Source organism: Myxine glutinosa, chromosome 2 (genome assembly GCF_964187855.1).
Source record: "Myxine glutinosa chromosome 2, kmMyxGlut1.1, whole genome shotgun sequence".
NCBI lineage: Eukaryota > Metazoa > Chordata > Myxini > Myxiniformes > Myxinidae > Myxine > Myxine glutinosa.
In genome coordinates, this window is record NC_136262.1 from 219,523,363 (window position 1) to 219,536,303 (window position 12,941).

The window sequence follows — 12,941 nt, forward strand, 5'->3', positions numbered from 1 at the left end:
GACGTCATGACGTCACGACGCTATCCAATAACGAGAGGAAGAAGAAGCTCGAATCATAGTTCGTATATTCGTGTGAAAGGCAGCGAGGTGTTGTGCGCCGTTGTTGTGGAGACGACCGGGGAGGCCTTCGATCCCGAGGACGACGCTATGGCGGGTCTTGCCGTCAAGGTAGCTGATCGAATAAACAGCACCTCCTTGATGTTTCCCGCTCTCGGTCCAGACAACTCGGTGTCATCGGCGAAAGAAACCATCGCCAAGAAGATAAACCTGGCCCCGGAACTCATAGGTTTGCCTTTCATTAGCCTTGTAATGAACTTAACGGTTAATTATTGATCGTTATTATCATCATAATTTGATTCTTGTACGAAATAGGACCATGACGTAATCTTACACAAAATAATGAATTTGATTGTGAAGAAGAGCTAACACGCTCTCTTATTCTTGGGCATCACGTGACTGCTTGTTTATAAGGGGGCATGTATACGTTCTTCAAATTTGAACATGGATAATCTATGTGCTTTCATTTCCTCTTGATAACTTTACTGTTCCCGTCCCTCAAATCTCCCTTTATTCTTCCTCCCCAACCCTACCATGTACAAATCTTACATTATCTCCAATTGAGGGGTTTCAGTACCCGTGATGCAGTGCGCGGACCCCATATTGGTTGGCAAGCTAAACAAGCGACAACAGGTAAACGACGAAAGAATTAGTGAAACCTTCCGTTGCAGTAACTCAGAACAACGAAATAAACGTGCTAGAATGTAGGGTTACTGATGCTATCGTTACCAGGGAAGTGAATGCAACCAACATGGCGGCGCGCACGGCATTATGGGATAGCTCTGAAAACTTTATTTAATCCACTCTTCCCATCGTCAATTCTGTCTTTCTCTCAATTCTTCCCCATTTTAAATGCTGCATTATCTTCACTAAAGTTAAATAATATGAATACGCATTGCGTAGAGAGCTTCGTCGACAATAGTCAGTCGATTGAGTACGCAGCCCTCGCAAACATCTGTAGGCCGAGACCGAGCAAGGCTAGGTTGTTTGATCTTGATTCTTGGGCTTCGAATTAAAATTAAAATTATTTTTTATTGAATGGATAGATTGGGATAGAATGCAGGACTTACCTACTGTAGGCTATATAGTCTAGACTTCTGGTCGACTGGACCAGGTACGTAGGTCCGACTGGCAGGTACGTACTGAAATCGGTGTACCTGGCTTAAATGAAGTCAGTGTAGCTGGCGGAAAACTGAAGCCGGTGTAGCTGGTGGAAAAAAAGAAGTCGGTGTCGCTGGCATAAATGATGAGCGGTTTCGAATTCAAAATCCGTTCTGTCCAATACTGTATTGTAGTTTATTGATTTTAATCACCAGGTGAAAATAATTTTAATCAACAGGTGAAAATAATTTTTCGGTCGTGCCAGACCAAAGCAAGATCACGTGAGCAAGATGGCGGATCATGGAAGGGACAAGATGGCGGATCATGGAAGGGACATTTCAAATGACAACATGAAATTTTGTTCCCAAGGGAATGGGGAAAAATTTGAATTTTTTTTTTGTGAAATTTGAATTTATTTTTTTGTGTGGATTTACATATACATGCAATTGGCATAGACGTTCACTTATGAAGCTCTCTATCAATTATCATCAGTCATTTCCAGCGAAATGATATTTGAGATGATTACAATCATGCACAGATTATGGAGAATTCAAAGAAGGGCAAGAAAGGTGAAGCTGAAAATGTTCAATGTGGTAAATCACTTTGTCCAACCTTGTGCCTTTGATCAATCCAGCACCCTCGGATCATCATCATACTTGTCATGACCAGAGTCTATTACCTCTTTAACGGCCCCAATTACTCCCACATTCTTGTTCCAGAGCCAGGGTGGGTTTTGATTCAGTCCTTCACGGACTGGCCAGGCTTGACATTTGGCTGGAGGTAGGCCGTAGGAATTTGTAGTTTGTGGTGCCTGCGATAACTCACCGACCTTTTGTGAAAAACATCGAGAGATCTTTAACCTCTGCTAATTTGAGCTAGTGGACGGAACATCCTGCTTGACGCCCATCCGAGACATGGCGCACTGGGATGCGACGCATTGCATACTGAGCGCGACTCCAAAAGTTTATAGTCTGGTCGACAATCAAACCGAGATTAGATTGCTCAAAGGTAAGTGCACCTGCACACTTGCACAATGTGCAATCACAGAAAGTAATTATGTAAAGGCACAATCAAAAGAACACGCCAACAGTTTGAGGAAGTTGTTTGTCATCCCCACAAAAATAACGGGATGTTGTAATCTGATCCGTCCGCCAGCCCTCCGTCTATCTGTCTATCCGTCACATGATGTCTTCCTAAATGTTCTGGTCACCACATAGCATGGAAGTACGAGGGAAGTATCACTTTAGCCCCTCTTCTGGGCCCTTTGGGCGTGGTCAAAAATAAAATATCAAAAAATGCAATGACTAGTACATTTTATAACATTTTAAAATGAAACCTTGTATATGTAATCAACATCGGGGGACATATGAAATATGTAACGATTTTTAGGGTTTGACTCCCAGTTCATGCCCCAGGGATGGCTATTTGGTGTCACAGGAGTCAAAACAGGAAATTTAAACTAAAAATTTGATATTGGATCATTCATGGAGGAACTTTTTACCATATTTAAACCTTGCTTCAGGTGTGAAGTGTGGGATTTGCGATAGTGCGCCATTAACTCCTCTCTGGTTATTGTTTTTAAATTTTGACCCTTATATTTTAAAAATGCTTAGTGTTACGGGGTCCTCACCGATCCTCTGGTCTCGGTAAACCTCCGAACCCCGAGAGGAACCCCGGCAGAAAAATATATTACCCTGTGTTGAAAATCAATAGTGAAACCACACCAATGATTATAAATGCACAAACTTGAATTATAAATCACACACCGGTAATACGGCAGAGTAAATGGCCATTCAGAGTGCTACCATATACAGTCATGTGAAAAAGTAAGTACACCCCATGTAAAGTTTTGACTTTTTCAACATATTTGAACATACAGCTATTTGATCTTCCTTTCAACAATATTGACAGATAAAGGTGATATAATATAACAAATATCATGAAACATTTACATTTTGTAGTCCATTGTATAATTTAAATAAACATAAATGCAAATTTCGCATGTGGAAAAAGTAAGTACACCCTTGGCTCTAATAGGTTGTATTGCCCCCTTTGGCAGAAACAACCTCAAGTAGGCGTTTCTTATAACTGTCTATCAGTCTCTGACATCGACTGGGAGAAATTTTTGCCCACTCCTCCATGCAGAATTCTTTCAGCTGTGCGATGTTTGAGGGGTTTCTTGCATGCACAGCTCGTTTCAAATCCCCCCACAACATCTCGATGGGATTTAGATCCGGGCTTTGACTTGGCCATTCCAGAACCCTCCATTTCTTTCTTTTCAGCCATTCCTTGGTGGATTTACTGGTATGTTTAGGGTCATTGTCATGTTGCAAGGTCCACCTTCGTTTGAGCTTCAACTTTCTGACAGATGGCCTCACATTATCCTCAAGCACCCTGTGGTACAATGAAGAATTCATAGTGGATTCTATGATGGTGAGCTGTCAAGGCCCTGATGCAGCAAAGCTGCCCCAAACCATAATATTTCCACCACCATGCTTTGCAGTTGGTATCAGGTTCTTGTGGTCAAATGCTGTCTTTGGTTTTCGCCAAACATGTCTTCTGGTACTGTGGCCAAATAGCTCTACCTTTGACGCATCTGTCCAGAGCACATTGTTCCAGAAGTGCTGGTCTTTGCCTAGGTGTTCATTGGCAAACTTTAGTCTTGCCCTGATGTTCTTTCTGGACAGCAAAGGTTTCCTCCTGGCACACCTCCCATGTCGATCAAATTTGTGCAGCCTCTTTCTAATGGTAGACTCGTGCACTTTGACATCAACAGTGGCAAGAGCTACCTGTAGGTCCCGTGATGACATTCTGGGGTTCTTAGAGACTTCTTTCAGCATCTTGCGGTCTGCTCTCGGCCTGAACTTGCTGGGGCGGCCTGGCCTGATCAAGTTGGCAGTTGTTTGGAATCTTCTCCACTTGTGGATGATCTTCCGGACAGTCGAATGATTGGTTTCAAATTGTTTGGAGATCTTTTTAAATCCCTTCCCAGACTCGTAGGCATCTATAACCTTCTTTCTGAAGGCCTCAGAGCTCTTTTGACCTAGGCATGGTGATGCCGCAAACTTCAACAACAAAGAGCAAACCAAACTAAATGTCTGAGGTTTAAAAAAGAAGGTTCCTCCAAGATCCTCTCTAACGATGTTCTAATCATTTGCACCTGAGCTGGTGCACCTCATTCTAATTTTAGGTATTTGAAGTAGTGATAAATGTAGGGGTGTACTTACTTTTTCCACATGCGAAATTTGCATTTATGTTTATTTAAATTATACAATGGACTACAAAATGTAAATGTTTCATGATATTTGTTATATTATATCACCTTTATCTATCAATATTGTTGAAATGAAGATCAAGTAGCTGTATGTTGAAATATGTTGAAAAAGTCAAAACTTTACATGGGGTGTACTTACTTTTTCACGTGACTGTATATCTTATATAAATTAAGTCAAGTGACTCACGGCTCTGCCAGCCAATGAACGGACACTCCGCAATGTCTCTTTGACTTTTCCCAAGGCGAATGGGATTCGCTCCATTGGTCGATGGAAAGAAATCCGGTCGAAGCCCGAATCTCGCTGTCCCGCCGATATCCGAAGCGTGTACAGTGGGCAAGGGTGCTCTTCCCGCCAAACTGTACAACGGCGCCCTCCAGAGACGCACATCCACCGCTCCCTCAGCAAACCGCAACGTAATTGGAGACGAAGCGGTCTCACCCACTCATCCCCTACAGACGGTAGGATGTTGGGGAGAAGACGACACAAAGCAAACCTTCACAGGTCCGAAGCACGGGGTTCAAGATGGCCGACGGCTCTGGCTTGAGCCGATGCGACGAGGCAAGGATTCGTCGGAATCTCAGCGCCCCAAATCTGTCTACGCAGATTTCTCCACTCCAGCGAATATTCGTATCGCCGGATGTCCCTTCCAGGAACTCAAAATCCCCTCGCGGCTGTCGGTAGACCTGCCTCGTTACGGAGCGCTGACGTCACCGTCTTCCCCGACTTTTCGCGCTGCTTCTTCCTCATTGTCTTCTCCTCCGATTTCCTGTTTCACTTTCAGCTATCCTTTTTAACTTTTGATAACCGTTCTTGAATAATAAGCTGTTTGAAGATAATCATAGTACAAAATATCAGCACTACGTCAAGTGGTTGAAAACCACAATAACGGAAGTCACGAACCCGGAACATTAGTTAATAACAAGTATTGTGAGCAATGCCTCTCTATTGTAACTCGACGTTGAATAATGAAAAAGTGTTTTTCTTTCTTCGTGATTTATCTTAACTTCAGAATTGATAACTTTCTTACAGATGATATATATATATATATATTGTTGTGGTTTTTGGAATAAAGGCAAACCCCCCTTTTAGTTAGTTGCACCACAACATGTACCCTCGCTTAGTTCAGTTATTTCTTATTAAATGTTAAGTATAGTCTCCTTCCCTGTGTTAGTATGTGTTGAGGCAGGTAAGTAAGGATAGGCCTCATTGGGCCGGGAATGCCATGTGCTAGGACCAGAACAAGTCTAGGAGGCTCGATGGAGGAGCTAAAGGGGAGTGGCCAACAATGGGAGCTAAAGTGGAGTGGCCAGCAACGGCGGCCAGGGGAGGTGCTTGGAACATTCTGGTGGGACTCTTGGGGGGGGGGGGCGGGCTATAAAGCCCGGCCCCGGGCCCCCAAAACGCTCTCTCTCTGCGCTCTGTGGTCGAAGCACGAACTCTCTCTAGCCCAGGACTCCGAAGCTCGAAGCTCTCTCTCTGTCCCCGGATTCTGAAGCTTTCAGCGCTCTCTGCCCCTGCTCTCAGCCGCCCTGTTATAAGCGCTCTCGCAGGACGATGGACGATCTCTCCCGGGGCCATATACTCCAACGATCTCCCTGCCTGGGCTCCCTGCACGTGCGCGTTTGCCTCATTAACTTCGGGACAAGCTGGGCGGATTCCCGTGCGTGCCCGACCGAGGCCGACGTCCCGGCTACGAACATCACAAAGGGGAACGCCCAACGAGCTGTCCGGGGCGAACTGCACAGAGCGGCCGCGCTGTGAGCGCGTCCTCTTCTTCATCCTTTTCCCCGCGTGAGTGAGAGGACCCTTGTCTGGGGAATTAAGTTAAGGGCGGTTAAGTTTCTACCCTGTGTCTCTTTGCTCTGATCATTGTACAAATGATAATAAACCGGTGTTCTTTGCTTCCATTTGGCCGTTCACGTCTTTTCCCAATTGGCCTCGCATTGCACGAAATAAAACCGCTCGATCGGGTCAGTAATAATTAACGGCACAAGTCACGTGACACGGAAACCGCTCGGGCGTATCAACCCAGCGTGACTCGTGTGAGGTTCAGCCCCCGTCCTCGTGGCGGCGTGTGTATCGAAGGTACTTGGTGTATTTGATCAGAGACCCTTCCGCACACTCGCTACGGGGTTGGCGGCTGGAATTGCTTCGCAATCCGCCCCCCACGAGTGCAAAGTGGGGAGCGGCCTCGTGGACTCGAAGCTCGAGGGGAGAAGGGTTTAACCCCCTCCCCCTTAGTACGTTGACGGGCTCGATATCCGAAACAAATTGGTGTCAGGAGTGGATATTTGGACCTGGAGTGCGCCTCACGCACTCAATATTTACAAGCGTACGAAATTTAGTTTTAAAAACCAAATTTATTTGAATTCGTTCAATGGCTGGCCAAGACGACCAAATGCCGGTGGGAGTAACAAATGAGGAAGAACTAATGGCCCAGGACCAGCAGTAAGAGTTGGTAGAAGGGGAAGCTGAAGAGGGTGCGGCAGTAGGGGAAGAAAATGGCGGCACCTCGCACGTGGCAGCGGAAGCTGCACTTTGCCGCTGTGCAAGCCGGGTTTAACATTGAGTTACTCTTGGCTCAAATAAAAGCATCCCTGGAGGTACAGGGGGACAAATCAAGAAGGGAAATGAGAGAAATGAGGGAAGAATCAAGGGGTAACATGGAAAAAATGAGGGAGGAATCAAGGTGTGGCTGGAAAAAGATGAGGGACGAAGCAGGGTGTGACAGGGAAAAGATGAGGGCAGGGTCAAGAAGTGCTATGAAAAAGATGGGGGTGGACATAGGGCGTAAGATGAGCAGGGAAGTCGCGGTGGTACGCGACGGGGTGAAGCGGTGCGGGGAATGCGTGGAGAGAGGGTTGAAGCGGAGCACTGCCCAATTGACTGGGGCTATGGGAGTAGTGACGCGGAGTGTAGAGGAGCCGACGATCGTCGAATTGGAAAAGAAAATTTTGGGGGTGCCGGCGAAGGCTGAGTTTGAAAAGGAAATTTTAAGGGCGCCGACGATCGTCGTGTTAGAAGAAATAATTGGGGTTGAAGAGACAGAAGAGACAGGGAGCGAATCACGGGAGGAAGTAGTGGAACATGTGCAAAGTTTGTGTTCGCACCGTGATGCCGTGCTTGCTAACCCAATAAAAAGTTTGCAGGTGCTGGCGGAGAAGCAGAGGAAGGAGAGCCCCGAGGTGAGTGGCGATAATGGTGGGAATGTGGTTGGCGCGAACGGGTGCTCGGTGAGCTTGGTGATCGGGCGAGACCCGGGCGTTCGTGAAGGGCCCATTGTACGGTGTGCGAGTGATAGTGGTACGGAGTACGAGAGGGAGTGCGTACCGGAGTGCATGGAGCGAGAGGGTGGTACGGAGTGTGAGTGGGAGTGTGCACCGGAGTGCGAGGAGCGGGAGTGCACACCAGAGTGTGAGGTGCGAGAGTGTGCACCGGAGTGCATGGAGAAAAAGTGCACACCGGATTGTGTGGGGGGCGCGTATGTGCCTGGTTGTGCGATAACGAAGTGTGTGGGGGGCGCGTGTGCGCCTGGTTGTGCGATAACGAAGTGTGTGGGGGGCGCGTGTGCGCCTGGGTGTGCGAGTGTGGAGTGAGTCACGCGTGGTGAGGACGCGGCCCAGGCATCGACACCGATCAGGGTAGCCCTTAGTGGGACGGGTGGCGTACGCGAGCCCCCAGTGAGCTGTGTGCCGCGGGGACCGGAGGGATCGGTGCTGCGTCGGTCTTGCAATCACCGGCGTGCACGATTCGTGCCTCCGACCCCCGCCGCACTGTATGGTTGGTGCCGTATGGCGGCAAGGGCGGTCGGCCGGGTTCGAGGGGAGGTATGGGGTTTCTTAACCAAGCACCTTATCGGGTGAGGTTCTCGGACCGTGGCCGGTTGGGTCACCGTGTGTGGGACCGCGAGGCCCCGTGCAGGGATGGAGCCCGGCACCTGGGCCCATCAATTCCTCCCCCCTCGGATCGTCAATGCCGGACGGACACCCCATACAGGTGACCAACCACCCGCGTGGATCGCTCAGCCCTTCGAGGCCGAGCTGTGACAAAGCCCCTCCGTAGATGGGGGCTCATAGTGTAGAGGACTGTGGAGAGTAGTGTACCCCACGTGGGGGAATGGTAGTGTAACCATTCCTCCCACGGGGGGGCCCATGAGCATTAGTTTAGGGGGATGGCAGTGTTAGGCCCATGGAGGGGCCAGCAATGGTTGCCTCCATGGGGCACCAAAGCTAGCCAAGGGATTGCGAGGATAATGATAGGGATTTAGAAGACATGAGGGACAAGATTTAAGTCTGACACCTGAACTGTAGAGGGGACGTAGAGAGCTCAGGTGGTTGTTAACGTAAAGGGTGTGCATAGTGTAAACTGGAAAGGGACGACGAGGGAAGCACGAGTTTTAGGGGAAATTAGATAGATAGATGATGCTTTGTGTTTGAGAAATTGTGTAATGGTGTGTAAAAGTAGTGGTGTGAGAATAAATTGTGTGGAATGCATGGTGTACAGATATTTGGTGTGCAGATATTTGGTGTGCAGATATTTGGTGTGCAGATATTTGGTGTGCAAATATTTGGTGGAAAATAATTGGTGTGAAAGTAATAGGTGTGGAATGCTTGGTGTGGAATACATGGTGCAAAGGATTGAATTGGGGGGGGGGGGGGGGGGGAGTGGAACCCATTTGCGAAAGCCCGGGGGGAAGGGGGGGGGGTAGTTTAAAGCCAGGTAGAAGGCATAGGTAAATTGCATGGATATTGACACCTGTGGTGCGGGTAGTAGCAAGTAGTGTTTTGTGAGGTGCAGGAGACGGTGGAATGGCTGGGCGTGTGGCTTAATTAGTGAGTGTGGTTATTGGGGAACTCTGTTGTAGTGAAATCGTATTCGTACTGAACCCGGGGTGATGCTCGCTGCTCGTTGACACCACTAGGGGCGTGACTATAAGACCCGCTGCTGCGGACGGAGCTCCGAGACTTCTCCTGTGACACATTACATCTAGTAGACTCGCTAACGGTACACCTGCATAGAATAACCAGCTTGCTTGCATTGAATGTTATGAATGGTCCCATGTGATGTCACAGCGTATACTTATTGTATTTCCTACTTTACAGGATGATGTCATGATCTAAATGCAATTAAACCAACCCGTTGGACTAAAGTTGTGTGGACCTGATTGGTTTTCCACAACACTTAATTGCATTTAAGATCTACCGACATGGCTGGCAACAAGACGCTGACGGTGTCCGTATTCTGCGCCGACCCGCAAGCCCCGGATGGTGGCTTGCAACTGAAGCACTGGCTCAGAACATTGGAGAATCTTTTTGATGAGCCTGAGACCGCGCCGACGGCTGCCGCGAAGCTAGCTACACTACATTCAAAAATCGACTACCGGGTGTACAACTCTATCGCTCAATGCGCGACGTATGACCTCTCCATCGCGGAGCTCAAACGGCTGTACATAAAGGAAAAAAGCCCGGTGTATGCACGATATTTGCTGCAAACGCGACGTCAGCAACCCAACGAGGCGATGGACCACTACGCCCAGGAGCTCCGGCAGCTCTTGCTGGACAGCTTCAGGGAGCCACGGACTCCCGCGCAGGCTCAGGATGATCGTCTTTTAGATGCCTTCATTGCAGGGGTCTCCTCCCAGGAACTAAGGCTCAAGCTCTTAGAGAAGACCGACCTGACCTTCGCTACGGCACTCGAGCAAGGGACAGTATACACTGAAGCGCGGATGCAATCGAACACCTATGATCGCACGCGCCTCTTGGCGGGCACCACACTACACGCCCGGCCAGAGAGTGCTACCGCCGAGGACGCGGATCCGCTCGCTGAACTCCGGGATGCTCCGGAGGAAGACCCAGCCCTGACGGCTGCCGTTACGACCAGACCCAAGGCCTTACGCGGGGCCGCATGCTTTTTCTGTGGGGGGCCACGCCATGCCCGGGTCGTGTGTCCGGCACGAGACGCTATATGCCATTTGTGCTCGCAAAAGGGACATTACGCGAAAGTGTGCAGGAAAACGGCACGCGGCTCGCGGCTCATTGACTCGCGCGGTCGCGGTCGCGCGGGCACGGCGACCTTGAATGGGCTCATTGCAGAGCCCGCGAGCCGAGCCCGAAACCCGGCGCCTTACCCGACTTCGAAGGGGAGGGCCCCTCTCTGCGGGCCCCTGGGCGCTCAGACGTCCTTGGCGGGCGTCACCGGACAGCCACCACCGTCTCATCCTCCATCGGGCACGAAGTACGTGTCCTTGACCAAACTCCGGGCCACGCAAGGGGCTTTGAAGCCCCGCCAAGCCCCAGCGGAACGTTCTCCTCGTGTCGTCCACGAGCTAACGGCGGCCCACGCACCGACAAAGGCGATTTCAAATACTACGGAGGCCTTTTGCTGCCAAAAGTGTCAAAAGGCGATTTCGAATACTACGGAGGCCTTTTTCTGCCAAAAGTGTCAAAAGGTGATTTCAAATACTACGGAGGCCTTTTCCCGTCAGAATTGTCAGATTTTGAATCGCGAAACACCGGAATGCTTGGGAAAGCCCTCTGATGGCGTTAATGGATTCCCCATGGTCAACGCAGACTCCGGCCACGACCGCAAAACTGCTGCTGGCGTAGGATCCACCCGCGAGGCTGGTCCGACTCATTCGGGGGGCTCAGTCCCGCTCCCAGCAGCCTCGTCTGGCCTGGCTCAAGCCCTTATTCCCCTCATGGTCGAAGGCCATTGTGTTCGGGCCTTGGTGGATACAGGGTCTACGGATAGTTTTATCGACCAGCGACTTGTGCTCAGGCATGGATGGCGGATCTGGAGGTCTACGAGACGGATCTTCATGGCTTCCCAGGGGCTTCGACTCAGCACGAAGGGGGAATGCCGATTGAAACTCGTGCTAAAGGGACGGGTTTTCCCTGATGTACACCTTATGGTTTTACCCGCATTATGTGCTGATATTCTGTTAGGACACGATTTTCTTAAGCTGCATGGACGTCTGGTAATGGAGTTTGGTGGGCCTGACACGCTTGTTGTGGGGGCGGACGACGCGCTTGCGGTGTGCGCCCTAGCGCAAATGGACGTCCAGCCGCTTTCGCTGTTCCCCAATCTAACCTCCGACTGCACCCCTGTCGCGGTGAAATCACGGCGCTACTCTCGCGCAGACATGCAATTCATTGCGGACGAAACGGCTCAGCTCTTGAAAGACGGCATCATAGAACCTAGTAGGTCGCCGTGGCGCGCCCAGGTCTTGGTGGTGCGCAGCGAGGCCCATCGCAGACGCATGGTAATCGACTATTCCCAAACGATTAACCGCTTTACACAGCTGGATGCCTACCCCCTTCCGGGGATGGACGCGCTAGTGCAACAGGTGTCCCAGTATTCGGTCTATAGCACTCTCGATCTCCGTAGTGCGTACCACCAGATCCCTATCTCTAGGGCGGATCGTATCTATACCGCATTTGAGTCGGGGCAGCGGTTGTACCAATTTACGCGATTGCCTTTTGGGGTAACGAACGGGGTCGCTTGTTTCCAGAGGGCCATGGATGACCTCGTTGCGCGGGAGCACTTAACCGATGTTTTCGTCTACCTCGATAATCTTACGGTTTGTGGATATGACCAAGGGCACCATGATGCTAATCTGAAGCGCTTCCTTGAGGTCGCGCAGCGGTATCACTTAACTATGAACGAGGATAAGTGCCAATACTCCCTACGCACGATAGATCTTCTGGGGTACACCGTGACCCATGGCTCTGTCGCTCCGGATAAGGAGCGTCTGCGACCTTTGCTCGACATGGCCCCTCCCTGTGATCGGGCGTCCCTGAAGCGCGCCCTTGGGCTGTTCGCCCATTACTCCAAATGGGTGCAAAGTTTCTCCGCGAAACTTCGCCCCCTCGTGGCCTGCGACACCTTCCCCCTGAGTCCGGCCGCATTGGCGGCCTTTGAAGGCCTTAAGGCCGACATCGCCCGAGCCGCCGTGGCGACAATCGACGAGAGCGGCTCGTTCGTCCTCGAAAGTGACGCCTCGGATCAGGCCATCGCGGCGACCCTCTCCCAAGGGGGGCGTCCCGTGGCTTTCTTTTCACGGACTCTTACCACCGCTGAGCGGAGACACTCGTCCGTCGAAAAGGAAGCGTATGCGATCGTCGAGTCTATTCGGCGATGGCGCCCGTACTTACTCGGGCGGAGCTTCCAAATCATCACGGACCAGCAAAGCGTTGCGTTCATGTACGACACCTTACACGCCCAGCGCATTAAGAATGAGAAAATCACTCGCTGGCGTATCGAACTCGCCGACTTCTGTTACACCATCAAATATCGCCCGGGGAAGGATAACCAGGCCGCCGATGCCTTATCACGACCGGCTACATGTGCGGGTATCACCTCTTTGGAGGGCCTACGGGTGCTGCATGCCACTGCGGGCCATCCCGGCGTAACGCGTTTCGCTCATTTTGTGCTTTGTGGGAATCTCCCATACTCGATTGACGATATCCGCCGTATCTGTCGCGACTGCGCTATCTGCGCGGAAATCAA

At 50.3% G+C, this 12,941-nt stretch overlaps 1 protein-coding gene across 2 annotated transcripts in view; it reads left to right on the top strand.

Moving 5' to 3' along the window:
* UBL7 (ubiquitin like 7) overlaps positions 1–12,941 on the top strand; it is a 97,027-nt gene continuing 84,086 nt past the window's right edge. Inside the window, exon 1 of one of the 2 annotated variants that reach the window (XM_068106207.2) lies at positions 1–286. In XM_068106207.2, the coding sequence (XP_067962308.2) occupies positions 7–286 (280 nt within the window). In that variant the 5' untranslated portion in view covers positions 1–6. Of the gene's footprint in view, positions 287–443; positions 691–12,941 lie in introns of those variants that run through there. The other variant, XM_068106206.2, reaches the window with a different exon arrangement.